The 24,202-nt window shown below is 38.0% G+C and overlaps 1 protein-coding gene across 1 annotated transcript in view; it reads right to left on the bottom strand.

The window, feature by feature from the left end:
* The window catches only part of LOC140242953 (aryl hydrocarbon receptor repressor-like), a gene marked incomplete at its 3' end in the record, with an annotated part of 134,897 nt that extends 111,018 nt beyond the window's left edge, over window positions 1-23,879 (bottom strand). Inside the window, exons 1-2 of the mRNA XM_072322697.1 lie at window positions 23,821-23,879; window positions 12,730-12,917 (exon numbers count right to left, since the gene is read on the bottom strand). Coding sequence (XP_072178798.1) covers window positions 12,730-12,917; window positions 23,821-23,879 — 247 coding nt within the window. The remainder of the gene's footprint in view (window positions 1-12,729; window positions 12,918-23,820) is intronic.
* Window positions 23,880-24,202: the final 323 nt, after the last annotated feature.

Here is a 24,202-nt window from a genome sequence, read left to right as displayed (position 1 = left end):
TCTTCTCCCCCTCTCCCATCCTCATCCCCATCCCCCTCCCTCCCCTCCCCCCCCCCCCAACTTCTGGTTTACAGAAAACAAATGCTGCATCAGGAAAGCCATCGGATGATTATATGACATCAATGTACCATGGAGGGATCAACACTAAAATTCAAAACAAATTGATACTATATCTATTCAAAGAATGTGCGCAATTTCTAACCTTGGAAAAGGGATATCATTTAAAACCTTGGAAAAGGGATATCATTTAAAACCTTGGAAAAGGGATATCATTTAAAACTGAAAACAATCCTATAAATTCTTTTCATGATTACAAGTGTCTGCTATACAAAGTATCCACTAACACTCATCTTGAATAAAAGAGCACTGTTGCTGGTGCATGTTTATCTATTCACGGATTAGTTCTTTCTCTCATTTATGACATAACACCAGACTATTCCATGTGCATGCACATCAATGTGATTTTCCCACCTACAATGTAAGTAAATTTGGGATCACCTTGCATTTTTTGTTGTTGTTGAAAAAGTGCCTACAGAACAGGAAAAAACAAACAAACATGTGACTCCATGATCATCACTGTTCAAGTATGATTCAAGATGACAATATGTCAGAGATGTGCCAAGTACTGCACCTGACAGCTTTGACGGAACTTATGATTCATGAGCTTCTGAGGGAGGAGATATACTGTATACGCCATATATTGAAGCGAGTCTAAATTTTCGCGAACTGGGACTTCCCGGTGATTTTGCGAGTGGTTAGATTCGCAATCCTGGAGTCATCTACGGAACGGAGAATATGTACACGCATAAATGTACCACATTCATATCGGGATCAGTGTCAATATTTTCGCGTGTCTTTGACTTCGCGAATAGCATCTGACTCACACAATTCACAAAAATAAACACCTCGCAAAGTATTCGGCGTATACAGTACATTAACAACAAATGTAATGTCATATCTTTGTCACATACGAGCATCTCTTTTTGATTTTTCTTCCTTTTTTGCCATTAAAACCAATACTTTTAGAATGAAATAAAGAAAATTGAAGATCATTATCATTGAGCAGACAAAGTAGTCAATAAAAGAATATCAAATGAGCAGCTCAAAAGCTCTAAATGATTGGAATATATGCATTAGAAGAGGACATGATACAAAAGAATGATAATACTTCTTAGTATAAAATTGCAGCGGGAACAAACAGGTTAAAGGGGAAGGCTAGTAACTGATCACTGGGAATCAGTGGAAATGCTGGGAGATGATTGTTCCAATCCTTATGGGATTCATTCAAGAGTTCATTGTATACTTGTTGTGTGAAAATGATTTGCTTCAGAATGGTCTCATATTCAAGTAATGTGCAGTTTAATGCTTCCAGGTTAGCGTCCCTGGTCAGTGACGGAGCATTAAGCATTTTCACACAACAATAGATATACAATGACCTCTTGAATGAATCCCATAAGGATTGGAACAATCATCTCCCAGCATTTCCACTGATTCCCACTGATCAGTTACTAGCCTTCCCCTTTAAGGCTGTAGAATTCATAGAAGGGCAAGACACTAATTTTGAACTCTTTAAGTGTGATATGAAACCAGAAGAAGGGAAATCCTGGTTTGAGAGGAGACTGGTGGATAAACCTATCTTTAGGAGACTGGTGCATGATCCTGTTTTGGGGGCATCTGCTGGCCCATCCTGGTGTTAGGAAACTAGCCCGTGTTGGGTATCACCATACGAGGACACAAACTGTACGCATGGTATTGACCCGCATGTCTGCGTTTCCCATCGCTACCCCATCAGCACATTGGGGGATGGGGTCTGGTATACAGAGCGTTTTGCCTCCTTGGTTGGGTCAGACAAAGACAGGAACAAATGATAAAAGCAGACTGCATTTTCTTGGAGGTTGGGATGGCACACCCTCAACGGGCTGTGTCTCGTCCCTGCTCTGACAGCGAGGATAACATCCGCAATGACGCTTAAGCAGCCATGTTAAATAGGTTCATCTTTCTCCAACGGCTTTGTCAACTTCCATACTCAAAAGCATGGACGATATTGATGGGTACTGTATATATATACACGACTGATAAAAGCCTCTATGATATATAAAACATATAATTTATGCTGGTTACAAACTATGTACTCAGCAAACAACCATCACAATTATTGATATGTGGGACTCATAGTGACTACAGAGGTAGCCATTATCAAGCTCCCAATTACATGAATTCACATAGTTACAGGATGGTCAGAATGTGCACTTGAAAATGGAGAATGGAGCTTTGATTGGGGGTATGATTGTTAGATTTGCTCGTTTGTTGTTATGCTTGCAAGGCTGGAAATAAAAGCACAAACAAAAATCTATTGATTCAATGCGGTGTACTTAACATTCATTCAGCAGTCGCTTTGACAATGACCTCTACATGCCAAAAATACTTCCGAAAAGCACCAGACTTGAACAGAAAAATAATTCCAACTCTGCATAAACATGGATTTATAATGTCTATATTCTCCACATACTTTGCAGATATTTGCTTGGCGGTAAACGGCAATAATTGCTTTGATACAGGAATAATTTTCCGTGAATGCAAAACAATAAAAGCAGACAAAATAAGAAAAGAAAATAGAGTGATTTTAAAAGCGTTATGGCAGAGAGACCATGTAAGATTATTCCTTATCTCTTGATCTTGATCTTCACAGATCGCTGATCAGAAGGTCCTTAGGTGCTTTATGGTGTCATGGGTAATAAGGAGGTTCAGGGCCAACAATCTATAAAAACGCCTTCACACGTAATTTCTACGTGTAATTTCAACTCTTCCTCAAGTTAGTCCCATTCATGCACAACAATGAAAATGTTTCTATAAAATCAACTTTTGCAACAGGATACCAAATGCATTAATTTCTGCGTGTGAACACATGAAAATATATTAACTCTAAACTCACAGAAATATACTTGTTTGTAATCGCATTTCTGACGTCCATCTAATTTCTGAAGTTACATTTACATGATGCTGCTAATCTTAAAGATTAATTTGAAGTTTGAAACTTCAATGATTAGTTTTTACTTCATTCTCATACAGACAGACTCAATAGTTAAACAGCAATCTTTGTGATTTGCCAAAGATTAACACGAGAAGATTTCTTATGGTTTACCATCTATCCATGAGCCATGGGGGCCCACACTTGTAGTTTTGAGTCCGGTGGAGATGTTAATCAATGTACTCTAAAAGTTAGCATTATTTCTTTCCCTACCGTTAAAGCCTCCAATAAAAATACATTACAGTTACACATGTTTGCATACACTACTGTATCATAGAAATTATCAGGTTTTGATTGCTAGTGCTGTGTGTATGTATTTCTTCCAGTTCCGAGGTTTAATCATTAGGCCCATGCACACACAACAAAAATCGAAATTACAATCGCGATCCAAATTTCAATTTTTTTTTTCGACCGTTCATACACAAGGAAAAATCGCACTTCGCAGCAAGGAAAGAACGATCAGTGGCCAAATTGCGCATGCGCGAAACTTGCATAACCGAAGACTGATCCCGCGGTCCCCATAATGTTGACGTTCACGCGCTAAGAATGATGGGATTAAAAATACCGATTTCCGAATCTCGATCGCGCTCACACACACGACGCTTGGCAAAATAATTGCAATTATTCTGAAAAATCGCACTAATAGTGCGAGTTGGATCGCGATTAGGATCGCGAATATTAGTGAAATTTTTCGGTCCACACAGGAAAAAATTTTGAAATTTTGATCGCGAGAAGAAAATCAATTTTAAATCTCACTTTTTCCCTTGCGTGTGAACGGGCCTATTGAGTGGGACTCTTGCTCAAAAGTTAGATCTTGAAGATTATGTCCTGTCTGGATGATCACCACGATCATATCAAATAGGCCTACATACTCTTATCAGATGATTAGCTATCACATTGATGATTAGTCTTCGTATGAACATACCTTAAATATTAAATGTCTTTGGTGTAACAGTGTTAAGACAATGTAATGGAATTAGTTTCTTCATTTATACAGCCAACTGCAACTAAAATCCTATACAACAACTGTGTCACGATCTCCTGCTCCACATAATATAGTACTGTCAATTAAACATGCACCCTTTGGCACACTTTCCTGGAACAGTATTAGTATGTACATGTATGTATGCATTTATTTACCAAGGCAAAAGTGAAGAAAAGGTTGAGCTACCTGCCATTACTCAATCAAAAGCCAGAGGTGCAACTGTTCAGATGACAATCTTGCATCCAGATTCAGGCTATAATATGCTCCATTGTAAAACATCTCCAGACCACAATGCTTTCCTGCAATCTGTGCAAACAGGTCTGCAATATAAATCTTTCATCATCATCCTGCCCATGTGTTGTAGTTTGTAAACTATATTCTTCATTTGTTTTCATTTCTGCACTTGAACGTGAAGTTTATGATGGAAAGACATTCAAAAGTGAAATGTGATCATTTGGTAGATTTATAAGAATCCAGCCCTAACTATAAAATCCCTGTCAAATTTATCTTCCCCTCTCTCTAATATATTACATATCATATACATCTCTCTCTATTCTTTCCTCCTTCAAAAATGTATCACGACTATTGCGACCAGTGGGCATGTAACGTGATTGATTGCCATTTATACTTTCCATGGATTTCCTCTACTGACAGGAGATTGGCTGGGTTGGGAGAATGATGATCCTAAAATCGAGTACTATAAGGAGGAGGGAAAGGAATCGCTGCTCATCCACAGAAAACCTGACAAGACAAGGCACAGGGATCTGGAGGAAAAAAACAATAACCGCTTTCATCCGCAGTCCGAGCTCACCCATCATCCATTAATCCCCATCCCCCAAAAACCCATCTTCTTGCTCAGGACTGTCTCGCCCCGGCCGGTCGTCACGCCGCCTCCATCCCGACTCATCTCATCCCCCGAAAAACCTAATGAATGCACGCACCCAGCCCCGGGGGAGCCCTCCCCGCAAATTGATATAAATCGACTCTGATTTCTCGGAAATCCGCACCATTCTTCAGTGAGACCAGAAAATACTCTTTGTCCATTCGTCTCGGTGTCATGAGGCATGTCGAATTAAATGATTACTGAGATGATAACATACAGAGGAAAAACTCTATTTTTTTTATTTGTTATTATTGTTCATGTGCAAAAATACAAAAACAAACAAACAAACTGACAATTTCAGCAGGTAATAGTGGCATGACTGTTGAATCATTGAGGCTGCTTGAGTGGATTTGGAGGTATATTGCTGGCGGAATGGAGCATTTACAACAAGTGGTATCACACAAATCAATGTGCGCACATATTGATTTTGGCGGCCGCAGAACATGCTTCATGAAATTGATTACAATCAATTTCATGAAGCGCATGTATATATATTTCTTCCCAGAAACAGGCACTTGTTCAAACAGAAACCTGGCATCCACAAAGTCACCTGTGTTTTCTCAAGCATTGCTGATGACTGGGTTACACCACAGCTGGTGTTACATTAACTCTTCAGAGTTCTCATATCATGGAGGTACTGGGTATAAAGCTGCAACATAATCTTCCCGTTTAGCCCGGATTGGCAACTCAGGGAAAAGAAAATTACTAACATCTAGAGCAAGTTATCCCCTCCCCTCTCCCCGGACAAAAAGAAAAAAGAAAAAGAAAGAATCATTTTCTATGTTCCTTGGAAATCATTTCACTATTAGCAGAATCCCCAAGACATACTGTAAAACACAATATTTTCGCGAATTGGAGCCGACGGCCTTTTCGCGGCATGAAATTTTCGAGAGTTGCCTCTACCATTCAATGCACAGTGTAGACAAGAACTTTCATGTGCATTTTAATTTCGCAAATCTCGGCTCTCATGAAATTCACGAAATTAAAATGCATGCGAACATTCCTTGTTTTACAGTAGCTATGTACATAAACATCCACCTCTGTCTATTGTGGTCTTTATGTAGATCATAAAACTGCAATTTGATTTGCTTTAAAGACATGTCTACATCTTTCCATACATAACTGTTACAAAATATAAAATGAATTAACCCGTTGAAGATGAGTCCAGAGTACACTCAGGCAAGTGTCTACGAAAAAAAAAAAAAAAAAAATGTGTGTTGTAGCAAAATCTGCCCGTCCTCAATGGGCTAATGGTAATGATGATTGCCCAGTCAAGTACTATGTCCTTGTTATTATGTACACTTTGCCTGGGAGTAAATTTGTCCTCTGTGGGTATAGCCTATTAAGAAAGGCCAGTGTACGGCTCAGTCTGTAATGTTCTGTGTGAGTTACCAAACAATGTTCATCGCCAACTCCTGAAGATTATATGTACTTATAAAAGTCTCGTTCCCTTCAAATCCCAAGACACTTCAAAATACATGATGAATTTTGTTTTATTAATACCTATTTTCAATCAAAAAATGACAATACACTGTAAATGAATTGAGCTGAATTGAGTTGAATTGATCAAACACACTCCTTTTATTTTTTTTCAATTCACTTCTTTCTCTCTTCTTTCATCAAGCTAAAAAAGCAACCCCCCAAAATAAAAAAAAAAAAATGAAAATAAAAAACAGAAAAAAAAAAGAAATAGAGTATAAGCCAAGCTGGTACCTTCTACACAGAGTAAACATCAGAACATGAAATGCAATGGAATGTGGACAGCCATCTTTGTTTCAAATCAATTCCAATCCCCTCGGTTCCTCTCTTTTCCTTCCCTTTCTCTCAGCCTCTGCCTCTTCTCTCCCCCTCCCCCTTTTCTTTCTCCTTTATTATTCTCTTCATATATCTACCAACATATAAAAATAAACTCCCGTTGGTCCGCACATCACTTGCCCCAGCATGGGCTGCCCTCATTACGGCGTGTATCCGTGGAAACTGGAGCATGAGCCGCGTCGCGGCCTTGTCTGACCTGATTTCGGCGGGCCAAAATTAGGTCAAGTACAAGTTGGGGGCAGTCTAGTGCTGTGTTGTGACTGCACAGCACCGCCTGCATGGAGAGGGAGCCTTACTATTTTAATATCGCACAGAAACCAGCACCACAGCTTTTCATATGTCTGCCCTTTCTACCAGTAATCTGGGACTCTCTCATCCTCTTCCTCCTCCTGAGATCTTTCCTCTTCCCTAAGCCTTTTTCCTTCTCCTTCTCTATCCACACAAACGCTGTATAGTAATTAGTATAACACTTTCTTTATCACTCACTTTATACACAAACATGCTACATACATAGGCCTATTATATATATATATATATATATATATATATATATATATACGTATATATATATATATATATATATATTCACACACACACACACACAACATGCATATATACAAAGTGTATAATAATGATAATAGTCAGTTCTTAGAACGCATAATACCATAACTTAATGAAAATAAAATCTATCACACATTTCTCTATTCAAATGTATGATTAACAATTATCAAAAAGGTGAGTTTTTAACACAGATTTGATTTGTATACAAATAGACACATTAGTAGGTACACTAGCTGTACCAGTATATCATACAACCATTCGTCCACCTGCACCATGACTAATACATATCTGCAGTCAGTGCTTTCTTTACTAAACCTTATAACAATAAATTCATTGCATCTTCATACTTCAGTGTGTCCCTTCAGCTCTCGACCAAACCAGTTCTCTATCTGTATACTTGTCTACCTGTTCATCAATCTCTCTTGCTACCTATCCATTCACTCCGTCTGCAAGCTGCAAGACAGACGGCACATATCACGTTACTTGGCGAGGTATTAGTTTCGGCCTGCATCCTACTTTCGTCGTCATCCTCCCCCGGCTCCTCCGATTCCAGACGGATGGACGTTTTCCAAGAAACAACGATACAGAAGTTCCAAATGGGCACTCAATCACTGACAAGGCAGTTCGGTAGGGAAGTGAGAGTCGCACTCGCACTGTACGACGTATGAGGAAACAATTCCCAGTTTTTCTAATCTGACACTCGAGTCTCTGCCTAGTGACGGGAGAGGAGAAAGCACAGCGCACTCGTAATACACATTGTACTACCACTTCTGAGACCCGTAAATCTCGAGTTTGTTTCCCCACATTATCAATACACATGTATGAATGTCACAGGACTGTAAAATTTACAAAAGGAGACCAACGGAAAAGGCCCAGCCAAATCTATTAATGCAAATAGAAAAACTCGCTATATGACGGCCATGAACGACAAAAGCCATGTGTACCTGCATGTTTACATAATAATGTGATTATATGTACATTGTCATCACTACGTATATTACTGCAAATATCACATGCCAAATTGATTTTGAAGATTTCAAGATTTTCAAAGGTGGCTACAGTGTATATACTGCAAACTCGGTACTTATTTGTCAGACCATGGACCCTACCACAGGGTCCATGGTCAGACTGTCCTAAAATCTTTGGCACAGTCTAATAAAACTTAACAAAACACGGTGAAGTGTCTTCTAAACCCAGTACTGCGGGGCAAATTTAAGGCCATGACACATGCCACAAAGGGAAATCTACTGTATGACACTGTCAGTATTCCTTCTGTACCATTTACTGGAAAACTATCTAGTATACACTAGACTACAGGGCAATTTCAAGGCAACAAAGATAGCCCTAAGCACCCAGGTCAATTTGATCTTTGCCCACTGTTGGTTTTCGGTCAACATGACCCCAAGTCACAGCGAAAATATCATTGATCAAGAGGATGTAATGCTGAGTAGTATTTGGACCAGGGTCATCCAACCTGACCTAAACCGTAAACTAAACTATAAAAAAAAAGATATTATGCTACAAATTTAAACCTGCCATTATATGCAGCAGGTCCTACATTAAAACACCTCCATCCAGGATGCATACATGTACTTGGCTTACTACCTTCCCACTGTTTCAACTTGCTTTATTAAATCTACAGGCAAGAGAAACAAAATTGCTGGAAAAATGTAAGGGTTGTATTTTTTTTTCTCCACAAAGGGATCTCTGTCTTGATAACTTTTCCAACTTTCAGAGAGTTTTAGCTTTACTCTTTGCCACCTGGCTATAAGGAGCCAAAATGGCTCACTTAGGATGGGAGGATGTGTTTGGAAAAATAAACGTTGATGCCAAGTGCATACGTATTGCTACTTAATAATGCTGTACACGTTGTCATGTCTCAAGTTGTAAAAAAAAAAAAATAATGCCATATCAGATATCATGACATTTTGGAAATTTTCATTTCTGAATGGGTATCTCTCACACAGGTGTGATTTCTGGGAATGTTGCTGACAACAATTTTATGTGGGATGCCACTACATCATGCCCAATATCTTCCATCTCTGAAGCTTTCATAGCCTGGAAGATATGTGTACTGTATACAAATACGTGACACTGGGTCTGTCAACCACTTCTGATCCGATATCCACTGTCGTCAATCTGTCTGTCTGCTGTTCTGTTTGTCTGTTTGTCTGTCTCTTGAGCTATCATCTGTCATGTGTCTGCACAGGTTGCCCCTCCCCCTCCTTCTTCACTAATCGTTATGGCTCTCGTTGTGTTCTCAAATGAAAGCACGTCGGCCTATCTGCTGCCCTCACGACCACTCTATTTGCATTTCATCTCCAGTACGTGTCGAGGAAATCCATTTCCCTCTATAACTCTACTTTCATCCTCTTACACCGTACATGGCTTGCCATTAGACATGGGTTATTTGAGGCAGGATTGCAGACCACTATACTATCTCTCTAAATTTAATCTTTTTATCAATCTCACCCAACCTTTTGGATTAAGTGACACACACATCTCAATATGTTCTCACATTCTCATTTTATCTGCTCCATATATATGTGTTTCAACAAGCTTTAAAAACACTCAACACACCTTATCACCTCTAACTCTTATCAACCTTCATTGATCTTTTTTTTTTCACCCAGTTCCTTCTAAACCAACCCTACTTCCGATTCCTCTGAACAAATCTGTTGACTTGTGACCCTAAATGGTTTGCGGGGCATTTCAAGTGTGAATTTGCATTATTGCTCTTTTCTCATAATTTTTACCTTCAGCCCAAGCTCTGGAAAACTACTTAAATGCTAAATCTGCTGACATCTTCCTTCCTGACTGATCCAAACAGTGTTGTGTGACTTCCAATCTGCATCAGTTCAGACATACCGGTATCCTTGGTCTTTTTCCCCCTCAATGACAGCAGAAAAAAGGTTTGGAAAATCTATTGCCCTATTGCGAATTCCCACTACACCACCACCACTACCACTACCACTACCACTACCACTACCACTACCACTACCACTACCATTACCAATACCACTACCACTACCACTACCACTTCCACTACCATATCACTGCCATTACCATTACCACCACCACCAACACTACATTTACCACCATCATCATCACTACCATTATCACAACTACCACTACCACTACCACTACCACTACCACTACCAACACCCATAACAATACCACTACCACTACTACCAACACCACTACCACTACCACCACCACTACCAATACCACTACCACTACCACTCCCACCATTACCAAACCACCACTACGACTACCACTATCATTACTGCGACCATTATACCACCACAGCCAACACTACCACTACCACTATTACTACAACTACTTCTACTACTACTACTCCTACTCCTACTATCATGACTACTATTATTATTTTTCTTTTCCTGAATGAAGCAATGTGGGAGGAGGTCTTACCTTTCTGCGCCAGGAGTGCCACTGTGTGACAGACATGGCGCATTACAAGACTCCATTATTATTATTATTAATTATTATAACTACCATTCTGTACTCCCACAAGTTATTACCACTACCCTTATGAATTGAAGCTCTTTTATTCATTTGACTACCTCTGGGAGCAGAATAGTAATAGGACAGTTTGAACAGCTAGAACATTCACTGCCATTTGAATGAGGTCACCAAAGGGAGTTGCCTTGGTGACCAAGTCCAGGACCAGTGTCTGAATGTAGTTTATGTCTTCCAACTTTGGATCTCAAGGCATCCAGTTACAAATGGCACCCTGGGCCTTTGCATCCTCTTTGATCCGATAAGTGCATGATGGAATACAAGTAGTCAAGGTTGTTGATTTTCTCTCTTTTTTTGGGGGGGGGGGGGATGGGGGATAGGGAATGGGGGGGGGGGACAGTCTCATCCTCATATTCTTCCTAAGCATTGCACTATAAAGATCAACCTTTTTTTTTTCTGGGATGTGACTGGGTTCATCACAGCAAGCCCAATCTATAATGTAGGCAGAACTAGTACTCTTCTTCAAGCCATTCATACTGCCTGTCTATTCCTAACCGAGGATCCTTATATAAAGGCATATTTCCACATCCCCAAAACAAAACAAAGCAAAATAAAACATTGTATAATCCTATAATTTCTGAACAAGCAGACATCGGTCATTCTGCTTTCAAAATATCTGAATAAAACTATATAGAGCTCTGTACTTGTAGATATTCTAATTTGAGTCTGGAATGAGACTATCACTCATGTGCCATGTACTGGCGTAGAAATATCTCCGTGGTAGGTGGAGAGTGTAAACAGCAGTTGGTTTACTTTTTTAGCCAGAACTGTTGACACATATAATTTATGTTCTGACCTGAGTTTGAACCCCCACAGGCTATTTTTCCCCCCTCTTCTTCTTTATCATCTTCTTTTCTGGGCAATGAGAGTATGTATAATCTTTTAAAAGGATTGGGTGGAAAAAAATCTTATCCTGCAAGTCAAATTTCTACTCGGATATTTGTCACTCCCCTCTTCCAATCAAAAGGTCTATTTAATACACACATGCTTTGCACGCATAATTTAGAGCAGAATGCATTATAGCATTTATAGGGGGTTTGTGGCAGAACCGTTCATGAAGAAAAATGTTTTAGCGGCTCTGAAAAATTGGAAAAACAGCATTTACATGAAATGTCTGGGTATAGACAAGACTGAATTCATGCGGATCATCCTACAAATGGCATCCAATTTACCATAGCACAATGATAAAAATTACTATGAGGAGAAAGCAATAACCAAATGAAAACCCACATGATTAAGCTGCTTCAACAAAAAAAAAATCCCATTGCCAAATACATTCTTAAGCTGACAAAAGAGATCTACACACACTGTAGATGAATCGGACTTCAGAGCACTGTAACTTATGGCAGCCATAACTGTGGGGCTTCCAAAGAAGAATAAAAGCACATTCAATGGGTTATGAAATGAGCCAGGTGCATTGCTATGTCAGTGCATAATCCTTTGTCAGGCATACATGAAGCCCCCAGTTAGAAATTACCATTAAAAAAATACAGTACCCAAACTAAATTGGTCTAGATAATCCATCATCATTTGGTCACATCACTAACATTAAAACAGATATATTCACACGAGAAGAGTAAAAAAATGAGGAATTTCCTCAGTTTCACCGATCAGACATTCATCATCACACATTCAAATGCAACATTTGTGCATTTAAATGCAAACTAAAAGCACTCTTCTTTGATCACGCATTTGTAATTTGTAAAATCAAATATTGAGAAGTCTTAGAACACAACCAAATATATGTGTACAGTTTCAACATTTGTAATTTGTAAAATCAAATATATGGAGCTCCTGGGACACAGTAAAATATATGCATACAGTTTCTCCCCCCCCCCCCCCCCCTTGAAAATTATGACACTATCATTATGGTGTCAGAGGGAGTATTTTATAAGGGACTCCTTCGCTTGGACGAACCTTGAAAGAAGCTCTTGTTCCGCAGGTAGCTGACACTGAGGCGTAAGATGGAGAGTTTGTCCAGCTTCGAGATGGTGTCGGCATCGAACGGGAGCAGGGCTGCCAGTCGGTCCAGCTCTGCGTTGAGACGATCGCGGTGCCGCTTGCTCGGATTCGTCTTTACCGTCCCATTGATCGGAACGGTATTCCTGGAAGCACATGGGAACAAGGAATAAAAATGCCTTCAACAATATCAATGCTCCAACCAATGTACACACCATATACTTTATAGCGAGTCTAATTCTTCAAGAATTTCCTAAAGCGGTTACATGTGAGATAATGAAGTTGGGCAATAAATGGAGAAATGTACATGTATGTACATGCCACATTCATGTAGAGATAAAAGATTATATTTTTGAGTGAAGTGTTTCAAGTTCAACTTGCAAAATATGTGGAATACTGTATTTCAGCACTGACACAGAATAATTTTACTTCTCAAACTTGATTAGCAGTTTTGATCAGTGGTAAAATACTTTTAGCCCATTAAGGACAGACTGATTTTGCTAGAACACACATTTCCCATAGACACTTGCCCCAGTGTACTTGGGACCCCTCCTCAACGGGTTAACATAGTTTTGAACAGGACTACGTATTAAAAAAACCTGCTACATACACAAAATTATGACTAGCAGTCATATCAAAATTGCATAGCGAATTGCGATGCGATACCAAAAGAAAATAATTATTTCCTGACTGATATGTGAAAGGTAACAATTTCATTCACATATATTACAGTCTGCATTTTAATAGTCAATTTACCTATTTTAAATGTTACTATCCCGAGATGCTCTTTTGATTTTGTTGTCTCTCTTTCTTACAATATTTTTCTCTGTCCATGTTGGTTTCAACAGGGAGGTGGAAAGAAGCAAGCTGCAGAGTTTCCTCTTTAAAGGGATCGTACAGTTTTGGTTGAGACCTAATTTCAGGTTTCAACATTTTTTGGTGAGATAATGAGAAACCTCTTATGAAATATGACAGAGCATGTAATTCCATGAGGAATTCAACGTTTATTTGATGAAAATTGGCTTTGAAATGGCCGAGATATCCAAAACAGAGTGATTCTAATAAAGTGTGGGACCCACCTTTTATTGCGATCGCTTTGTTTTACTTTGTTTTTGGATGTTTCAGTCATTCCAAACCCGATTTTCATCAAATAAACTTTGAATTCCTCTTAAAATGGTATGCTCTGTACTATTTGGTGTTTTCTTGGTATCTCACAAAAAGTTATAAGCTCAATTCTCATCTCCACCAATACTGTACCATCCCTTTAAGGAGAAGTACGCACAATGATATACAGTTGATATTCATTTGTATGTTTGTTTTTTTTTATATCAATTCAAACATTCATGGCCTCTGGGAACCCTTTGACCCAAAATCACTGTAAAAATATTGCAGGAGGTTACACACAAAGCGCAAAGATGTGAACAATGAGAATACTGTTTGCTTGTTTGATGATGATTGTTTGTTTGAAATGGAGGCAGCTCCCAATAGGGGGGGGGGGGGGGATTGTTGTTTCTAAATATGTCATCTCAAATATATGTTGTTGTTATTGTTGTTGTTGTTGTTGTTGTTGCTGTTGTTGTACAATGTATGCTTCCATCTCATCAAAAACACCAAGAAAACTGAGAAAATAGCTGAGATAGGGGGATGAACTTGCACGTACTGTATATTTTTCTTAAATACCAAAATTATATCACAGTGTTCTAATTCTATGCAAAAAATTCACCTTCTTTATAAAAATAAATTTCATTTTTTGGAAGTGATATAAATTGAGACAGCAGTGCACCATCTCACTGAAGATAAGTACAGTTGTGCGCTCTATCCAAATTCTATTATTTTCTGTATATGTTTTTAAACCTTTCCCTTTGACGAGAAAGAATAAAGATATAAAAAGCATCAGAAATGGTCTTCCGATATGTAGCACTCAATTACACGTACATACTGTATACAATGTACAATCGTATGGTTCAAGAGTCCACTTTTGCACACAGGTTCCCGGTCAGGATGAATATTGCTACAGTCACTCAACTGAGAGACGGTTATATATCAAAGGCTGTCTGTCCAGTATATCTCTCATAAGAGAAATCTTTTATTGTCTGTATTTCTTTTCATACACTAAAAAAAAAAAACTGGGCCTGCTGTATGATGTCAAAATTGAAAGCCATTGATCACTCATGGCTGTATGTAGTAAACACACACACACACATACACACAAACACAAAAGGATCTGCACTTTGTACTTTGGCCCCGACTTCGCGACCAATCAAAAGAACACTGGAAGTGACTAAGCAAAGGGGGGGGGGAGAGATATTCCACCATACTTCTTTTCATAGCAAGTGTTATGAATACACTTTATCTCTGCTGACAACAACACACGTGTACAACACATTTTGACACAGACATGAACAGTACAGTGCAAACTACACCTCATCTTCCAATACTTACCATCGCTTTTCTTTATGATACACACTTGCATGAGACATCAGTGATTATCCAATCATACAGATAAAAACAGTAGTATGTGAGGAAATTTTAAATACTCACATACACAGTAGCATATTGTGATATATCTAGAGGGTAATGATATCAGTTTTCAGTTTTGTGAAAGTCTGACACTCCAAAAGAGGCTCTCCAAATCAGAACTAAACAAAAAAATTATTCATACATGTAAGTTTTTGTCTTTTATTTATGCTTCTTTGAATCACTTCTAACAGCTAAAGACTAGATTGACATAGAGACTGTAGCTGAATGTATGGAGGTGTCACTGAAGTTCTGTTGTTGTGTGGAGGCATCTGTCTTGCACAGACTCTAGAATCGGGTATTTGATACATCACTGTAGTTTTTCTGTTTAGTCTCAAATTTGGATGGAAAGTGGTAACATTTTGGGAGGAGAAAGGCATGCATACAAGCTATAGGTCCCTGTCACGACATCTGGACAAAATCTCTTTTTTTTTTTTCAGAGGAAGAGACTTTATTATAACTACCAAAAGTGTGCCTTTCTGAGATTATTTTTACCATTTTTGCCATGATGTCTTGATTATTCAAATCACTTTCATGTCAAAACAGAATTCTCCATTGAAAAGAAAATGGTCTGCAGAGCACTCAAAATATGTAAAGGCACATTCTCTTTTAACAAACTTTATAAAGTATTATCATCAGGAGCCAAAAGGACAGCATTTTTACCCAGTTCAGTTCAGTTCAGTTCAGTTTATTCAAACCAAATCAAACATTACAAAAATACAAGACATTACTGCAAAAATTCAGAATGATAGGTTTGGGACCCCAGTGAAGCACAGCTTGTGGTTGGGGCCCCTTTACACAATACACTACAGTATATGGCAAGGTGTAACATATTTACATGGAATATAACATAATATGTACAAATTATACAACATAATAAATGCAGACAAGTACACGTATACCACCTCCCCCATACACAACACAACACACACACACACACTCACACACTCACACATACACACATGCATACACACATGCATGCACACTTCACACATGGCTACCTCATCTCATTTTCTACATTCATGTACCTAATTTCAATCTGTCGAAAAGGTGTCTTTTACACAAAATTTTGAATCGAGACAGTGTAGTGGAATTAATTATTACCCTTCATGTTTTAGACATACATTGTATGTAGTGATGACAATTTGGGAAAAGCAGTATTTACCATGACACCTGCAGTAATTAACTAGAAATGTCGCTTTGGCGACTGGTATGCCTCCGCCATAATGCATGATTTTCCCAATAGGTCTAGATAGTACATGTGGACACTGTGTGATTACATTTTCACAAAATTGGCAAAATATTGGAATGACAAGTTTGTCACAAATGTGTTGAATGTTCACCTTCCTTGACGTAGGTTTAATTGGATGAATAGGAGAGCATGTATCTAGTGATTTAAGGACTTTAACTTGACTTTGACCCATTCATACATTTAGGCATTGAGTAATTTTCAAGGTACAGGTGTGGAGAAAAAGTGCAATTTCTGAATGGAATAGTAAATTGTTACCATTTTCATTTGGCCCTTGACCCTAAAATTCATAAGATAATTACTTTCAGGTAGAACAGGCATAATATGTACTAAGTTTCAAGGTAACTTGAGCCACTTCCGAGATATGGAGGAAAAAGTTAGTTCAGCACTTTCACTTGATCTTTGACCTTTTGACCTTTGAGGCAAAAAGAGAAAAAAAAACTTTCCAGAGAATTTCTATTAGGTTACACACGCATACAACAAGTGTCAAAAAATAACCCTGCTGGCATTGCTTAAATATGAGGGTAATAGTAAAATTTTGAAGTCTTGCACTTGACCTTTGACCCCTGACCTTTGACCCCATGAACCCTACATTCTCTAGATAATCACTTCCAGTCAGTACATGTATATACTATGTTCCATGAAGATACCTTGAACAATTTTCCAAGGTACGGAGAAAAAAAAAAAAGTTTTAATATTTTTACTTGACCTTTTGACCTTTGACCTTTGACCTCATGACCCAAACTTTCACCAGAGAATCTTAATTGGGTAATACATGTATACACTAAGTTTCAAGAAAATCTCTTCAGGCATTCAACAGATATGGTGGAAATAGTGCAATTTTATGTATTTGACCCTGACCTTTTGACCTTTGACCTTTGACCTCATGACCCAAACTTTCACCAGAGAATCTTAATTGGGTAAAACATGTATACACTAAGTTTCAAGAAAATATCTTCAGGCATTCAATAGATATGGTGGAAATAGTGAAATTTTATGTATTTGACCTTGACCTTTTGACCTTTGACCTTGAGCATGTGCACCCAAAAGTGGATAGGCACAACTTCACCCCCTAATACACATACATGCCAAGTTTCATTAGGATACCTCAACAGATTTCGATAGTTACCTTGTCCACAAAATTCATTACGGACGGACGGAAGGACGGACGGACGGACGGACAACCCGAAAACATAATGCCTCCGGCACCACTTCGTGGCGGAGGCATAAAAAAAGAATATAAAATAACGGGAAAAACAGCAATTCTTCTCCAAAATATTTATCAGGAACACTCCAATCTTGTTACATTCTTCTCCAAAATATTTATCAGGAACACTACACTCTTGTTACATTCTTGTCACTGCTTAACTTTTGAACTGCACTCTTCCATGGATACTACAGTATGTTGCTCCAGATACCACAAAAACTACCGAAAGGCTGGTGAGTGTACAAATTGTAGTTTCTCATTTTGTAGACCATAATCAGCATGGAATGAATTCCTTGCCTAAGGAATTTCGATCATCACCCTAGTCTCAATCTTAGAAAAGTATTTTTGAAAGTTCCTATCATTATTCTTGTTGACAATGAGACTTACAATGTATTTTGACCACATAAAGTGAATTGATCAGTTTGATTGGAAATGTGCTACACGACAGACTGTTCATTATTATAGTGTTGTACCTACAGAACGCAATGTAAACTGCTCAAAAAATACCTGCACAAGTCCACTACGATTTCCAAGTCATGGTAAAGATTTCAGATCTGTTACAAATGCATTTTCACAATATGCATAAACTGCTCTATATTCACTGAGAAGTCAATGAAACAGACAGTGTGTAGTGTTCCCTCCCTCTCGAAACAACATTAGAGCACAGTACCAGCATCCTAGGAATCTCATTACATTTTTTAACCAAGATTAACATGCTTAATCTATAAAACCTTTGACTGTGGTCGTAAATGTACAGTATGGTGAATTTCTACTTTTCCTCAATTCATACTTTTTTCTTTCTTTTTTTTTTTTTTTTTTTTTTTTGCTTTGCAAAATGTATAAACCAGGGGCCCGTTTCAGAAAACTTGTTATCAGTGACAACTGCCACATTTCTATGAAAAATTTGCTCTCAGCCAATCAGATGCAAGGATTTCAGTAGCTTGTCACATCTATGACAACTTGTCACTGATGACAAGTTTTATGAAACAGGCCCCAGTTTGTTGTAGAACAAAACATTATAGCAGCTGGCACTAAGCATACCATTAGACATTGCAGGGGGAAACAAATGCAAATCACTACAATGTATAATCACTTTTATGTAATACAATTGTAAGTGCTAGTGACAGTTTTGACTGGGAGTTCTAATACTGGTATTTTAGATAGCTGAATCCAGAAGTGTGGTAGATCTTTGACCTTTGACCCTTGAGCACTTGGATCAGGTCATATTACAGAGATAGATCCATAATTGTAATACATCTTGTGCTATTAAATCAAATTTTGTGAGACTTTGTAAACACAGTCCAATATCTATAACTTTTGGCATACTGAAGACAGCTTTGAAATAACCATGGCATCTATCCATACATTTCATTGTATTTCATAAATTCATATTATTTTACATAGACAACAACATAAAAAAGGGACATTAGGCAAGAAAATAATCGATAGCAATATGATATTGTTATAGGTGCAGGTGGAAATGATAACAATATGTAGAGTTAGAAAACTATGTAGTTCCAGGAAAAATTGTAAATAAAATATGCAGAAATTATTTTTAATTTCCTTTGAAATCTAGAGCTTTCACAGCAAGGCTAACACATAGTAAAAACAGTTTATGCTTACACAACTAGTACTACTACTACTATATAAAGATATAGAACAGTGATAATAATGCCTACTGCTGTATTATGAGAATTTGCACAGAATTTGCTCTACAGAAACAAATATTTCTGATAGCCTTACCACTGCAACCATCATTAACTGGTACCTATTTTAACACCTGGGATAGGATGGGCATTGTGGGTCATTGTCCTAGGACATATAATTTAGTGACAATGAACACAGAATCCTCTCATCATATGTCCAGTTTCTCATCTACAATTTTATGATTTGTAACATGATATAATCCCTCATTTTTACAGTGCTGAATGCCTGCCATATTGCTGTAGAAAGTGCAGTTCTTGATTTGTAGCAAACATGCTACACAGCGATTGGTTTCAACAATGTGGTTCAAATGCTTACAGTGTACTTTTTAAAGGGGTGCCCTATTGAGATCAAACCTTAAATACCATATTGTCCAATATAATTTAAAAAGTTGACCCGTTTGCTGGCTCTGGATAAAGGGGTAATACAATATAAATGACTGCTATAGTCATATCTATGGAAAGAAGAATGCAAAAATACACAAATCGTTCAAATTCTCTTCTCTTTCTCTCACGCTCTCTTTCTTTTCAATCTCTTTCTCTCTCTCTCTCTCTCTGCTCTCTCTTTTTTTAACTATCTCTATCAATGTTTACTTTTCATTGGTGAAATCTGTTGACAAACTTTTTTTTTGGGGGGGGGGATTTCGTTGTTGTGTGGCTTACAGCTACAATTTAAATTCATCAGTGCGGTCATTATGTCGGGTCTAAGCAGCAGTTAAGAAATTACAAGGCAGTGAGGTAGTAGCAAAACAGTTCCATTCCCTCTTTTTTCTCTCCCTTTTTATATTCCCTTCCTCTATTATCTATCTATGCATTTGTCTGTTTCTCTCTCATATCATAGGACACACACACATATTGCACGTAATATATCCCTCTCCATATTCTCTCTCTATCTCTTTCTCTCACTTACCTTTGTTGTTTGCATTCCAGAGGCATTTTCTAAAGCCAGTGAACTCTAGAACAATAATAGCCTTTGTTGTTTTATGGAATTTGTCAAGGCTAATTACTGCCCGAAGCAAGCTGATGAAAAGCAGGGATCATCTTGAAACAAGCGAGTATGTATGCGAGCATTTGATGGGTCATTTCTGAGTGAATATTGTACTGCATGTAGGTGTGGGTGTGTGTGTACATAGTGTGTGTGACATTGAAATACAGAATCTTGTTTCCTCATACATACAACATTTATGATCACATTCCATGCACTTTGAATTGTATCAAACGAACTGTTCAAAGTCAGTGAAGTGTTTCAAAGTTCTAAAAATGGAAAACAAACAGTGGTAGAGCAGTAAAGACTTAACTTTAAAACTGAAGTAATGGAGGCACAAATACATTGTAACATGTACAAATTGCATAATTGGTTTGGTAGGCCTTCAGCTTTAATCCATCATTCAATTCTGAAATACAAAGGCACTTCTAATCAGCTTCTGTTCTCCTTACTGATTTATAAATGAAAGAGACTTGGCTATAAAGCACTGTTATGTATTCATGTATAGTACTGTGGTATTGTAGCCTGTTCATACTTCAGGCCTGCAGCATTTGATAGATCACTGATCATGGAAATGCCTCAATGTTTGGATGGTTGTAAAATAAAATCGCTGCATGTTTTGATGAAATTCAGCATGATGTAGCCTGCTACAAAATATCATGCATCTTTCTGTTCGAGGGGGGGGGGGGGTGCCTCCAGCATTTATAAGTGATCTAGTTTCATAAAGCAGACTTTAACATTTCATTTCAAACATTTCAAGTATACTGTCGACATAAAAACTTAGAAGTCTCAAGGTTTGCACCACACATTTAATGACCACCATAAAACTAAATTCACAAAATTCAAGTTAATCAAAGTCAATGCTCAATGTTTAGTGACTTTTCTTCATTTTTTTTCTTACTTAAAGGGCACTGAATAAGTTCATTCTCTTAACATAAATGTATTCTAGCATTTTAAATCATTGCAAATGTACACGAACGTTACACTTTGTACGTAATCCAGGGCACACCATCGAGCATGTGGTATGATACTGATCCTGGTATGCCTTCACATTTTAAGTGCTCTTTAAATGAAAGAGACAAACCACATGAATCATTTCTCAAGCACTGAAGCAAGGTTGATGCCGGCAAGTATCAAATTGTAATGTAAAGTTGGAGGGCAACTTCAACATCCTGCACACTAATGTTTTACACGATAAATCGTCGTCTCCTATTAACCGAAACCAGTACTTGTACATAACAGGAAATATCACCTAGAATAGGTTTTTCCTCCTTAGCAGAAATCTAAAAGTAATACTACTGGCATGGATTTCTACCTGACAAAAAAACAGAAAACATTTGATATCAACAAAATACAGTGCACATGGCACTACATGCCTACTTGCTGGCTTGCCAAGGGCAAGGGGGGGGGGGGTAAGGGAGGGGCATTTCATGAAGAGTTTTGTCAAATATTTTTTCTGATGAACTCTCATAAGATCCTGATATATCTGATTGGGGGGGGGGGTAAGGGAGGGGCATTTCATGAAGAGTTTTGTCAAATATTTTTTCTGATGAACTCTCATAAGATCCTGATATATCTGATTGGCTGAGAGCAAATTTGTCGGACAAAGCGCTTCATGGAATGTCCCCTGCAAGTCCCGGTCAGGCAGTTAAAAAGAACAGAATTATTTACCTGTTAAAACAATACTGTGGCAAGGGCTTTGGCTATGGGAGAAGTATCTTTTACTGTACCCTGACTGTACAAAAGGCCTGTGCAAATAGATCTGAACCTAATGGGTTTTGAAAATCATTTGTATTCTTCGATGCAAAAATATCTACTCTTGTGTGTGTTCACAAAAAAAAAAAAAAAATTTGTTAAATGTTGTGACAGCCTATGCACCATGTTTGAAAAAGTCAGTCCAACTTGATTTTTTTTTTTTTTTTTTTTTTTTTGGGGGGGGGGGGGCGAACTTGCGATAATGTGTCCTGCAAGGCATGTGCATGAATGGGATGAAAATCATATATCTATAAAATTGGATTTTTGTAGATTTAATCATTATATAATTTACCAACATGAAAACTGATTGTTGCCATCTCCAAAGCAACAACTATTTTCCAGTTTTTTTAAAAGAGATTAGAAAAATTAATGATACAACCATTCAAAACTTCTATGTTGCTGTGTTGGTATCAAATTACACATTTCAACCAGCACCTGAATTAATTTCCTAAAAAAGGGCATTGTTACTTCAGAAAGCATTCAGGAAACACACACACACAGACACACACACACACACAAACAATCAAAGTTGTGTATATAAAAAACATCTTGGCTAATTGTCATAATTTGATGACTAGCTGACTTCATTTCAGTTTTCAAAAAATAATCAAGAAAGTATATACTGTCTCTAAACAAAACTCTAACTATGTGGTAAAATAGCAACATATATTATCTTGTGAGATGGGTAGAATACTTTTGCCTCTAAAAGTTGATAAAAAAGGATATCAGCATGTGTTAACTTCTTGTTCTCTTTTGAAATTCAAAGGCTAAAACTGAGGCAACCATCTTCATGAGAAGTGGCGGTCAGTTATTTGCCAAATGACGCAAATTAAGCCCACATAATCATTCTTGAAATGATCACATTTTACTCACCAACTGCCTTTACTTTTAGTGGGGGGAAAAAAAAGAAAAGAAGAAAGAAAATGTTACCTAAGTACTCAAAGAAATCACAGAAACCATCCATATGCCAGTGCAGCTATCATCTACACCAATGTATCTTGATTGCACAACATGACATGATGGAAATCCAAAAGAAAAAACACTGGAAATAGAAATTATATAATATAGGATGCAGAACCCATCGGGGTACGATGGGCAGCAAGAAAATAAGAGACAAATTGTGTCAATAATAATGAACAAAGGTCAGTTCAGCACACTGTTTTTAATGTGGCATAATGCTCCATTGTGTGTGATGTGACTTGTTTGAGTTATTTTCAGATTTGAATCTATGATGATATAATCAGGAAAGTTGTGTACAACCTGCCTGTTACAATACATGCAGGAAATGAAGCATGTTTTTCATGTCAACAATTTGATGTCTAAAATAATTACTGGTGTGTCACAGGTAAAAATAACCTGTGATCATACAAAAATGTATCTTTGGGCAGTTATGGAACTGGTGAGTAACGCATGTGGCGTAGACATCTTTTCATTCCACCAGAATATTGCAGAACGAGGTCGGGTGGAGCTTTGTGGTGGAATTGTCGCCAAATCACAACTCCCGCCCCGGGCGATTGCCCGTACTCCAAAGGACAACGATCCGCTCTGCTCCGTCGTCTACTACGCTTTCAGCTTCCGTCTGCTGCCACTGCATATGAAAGACATCGTGGACACAACCCAAAATCATACTTACCGTTTAGCAGGACGACGTCGCCTCTTGCCAGCATAAAGTTTAGATCCTAGAGAATCCATCGTATCGATGAGGAGTTGACGAAACACGTTACAAAAAAAGTTGATCCGATGATAGTTAATCCATATCTAACGCAAGCTTGTAGCGATTTAGGATTCCGTTGAATTAACTCAACTTCACACACTTTTGTCCTCCCGTACGTTGAGCTACACTAGTTTCGCGCAGGACTTCAGCTTTCAATCACGGCATATGATCCAACCACGACTACAGTTCATCCACAACTGCTCGGCTGGAACGCTGAAGTTAACTTGTAGCAAAATATCAATCATTTGTCGATGGTGTATTCCTAATACCACGCAAATCCGTGAAAACTCTCGTGGTTTGT

The sequence above is a fragment of the Diadema setosum genome, chromosome 19 (genome assembly GCF_964275005.1).
Source record: "Diadema setosum chromosome 19, eeDiaSeto1, whole genome shotgun sequence".
NCBI lineage: Eukaryota > Metazoa > Echinodermata > Echinoidea > Diadematoida > Diadematidae > Diadema > Diadema setosum.
Note: the sequence above shows the minus strand (reverse complement) of the source record. Positions and strands in the feature narration are given on the sequence as shown.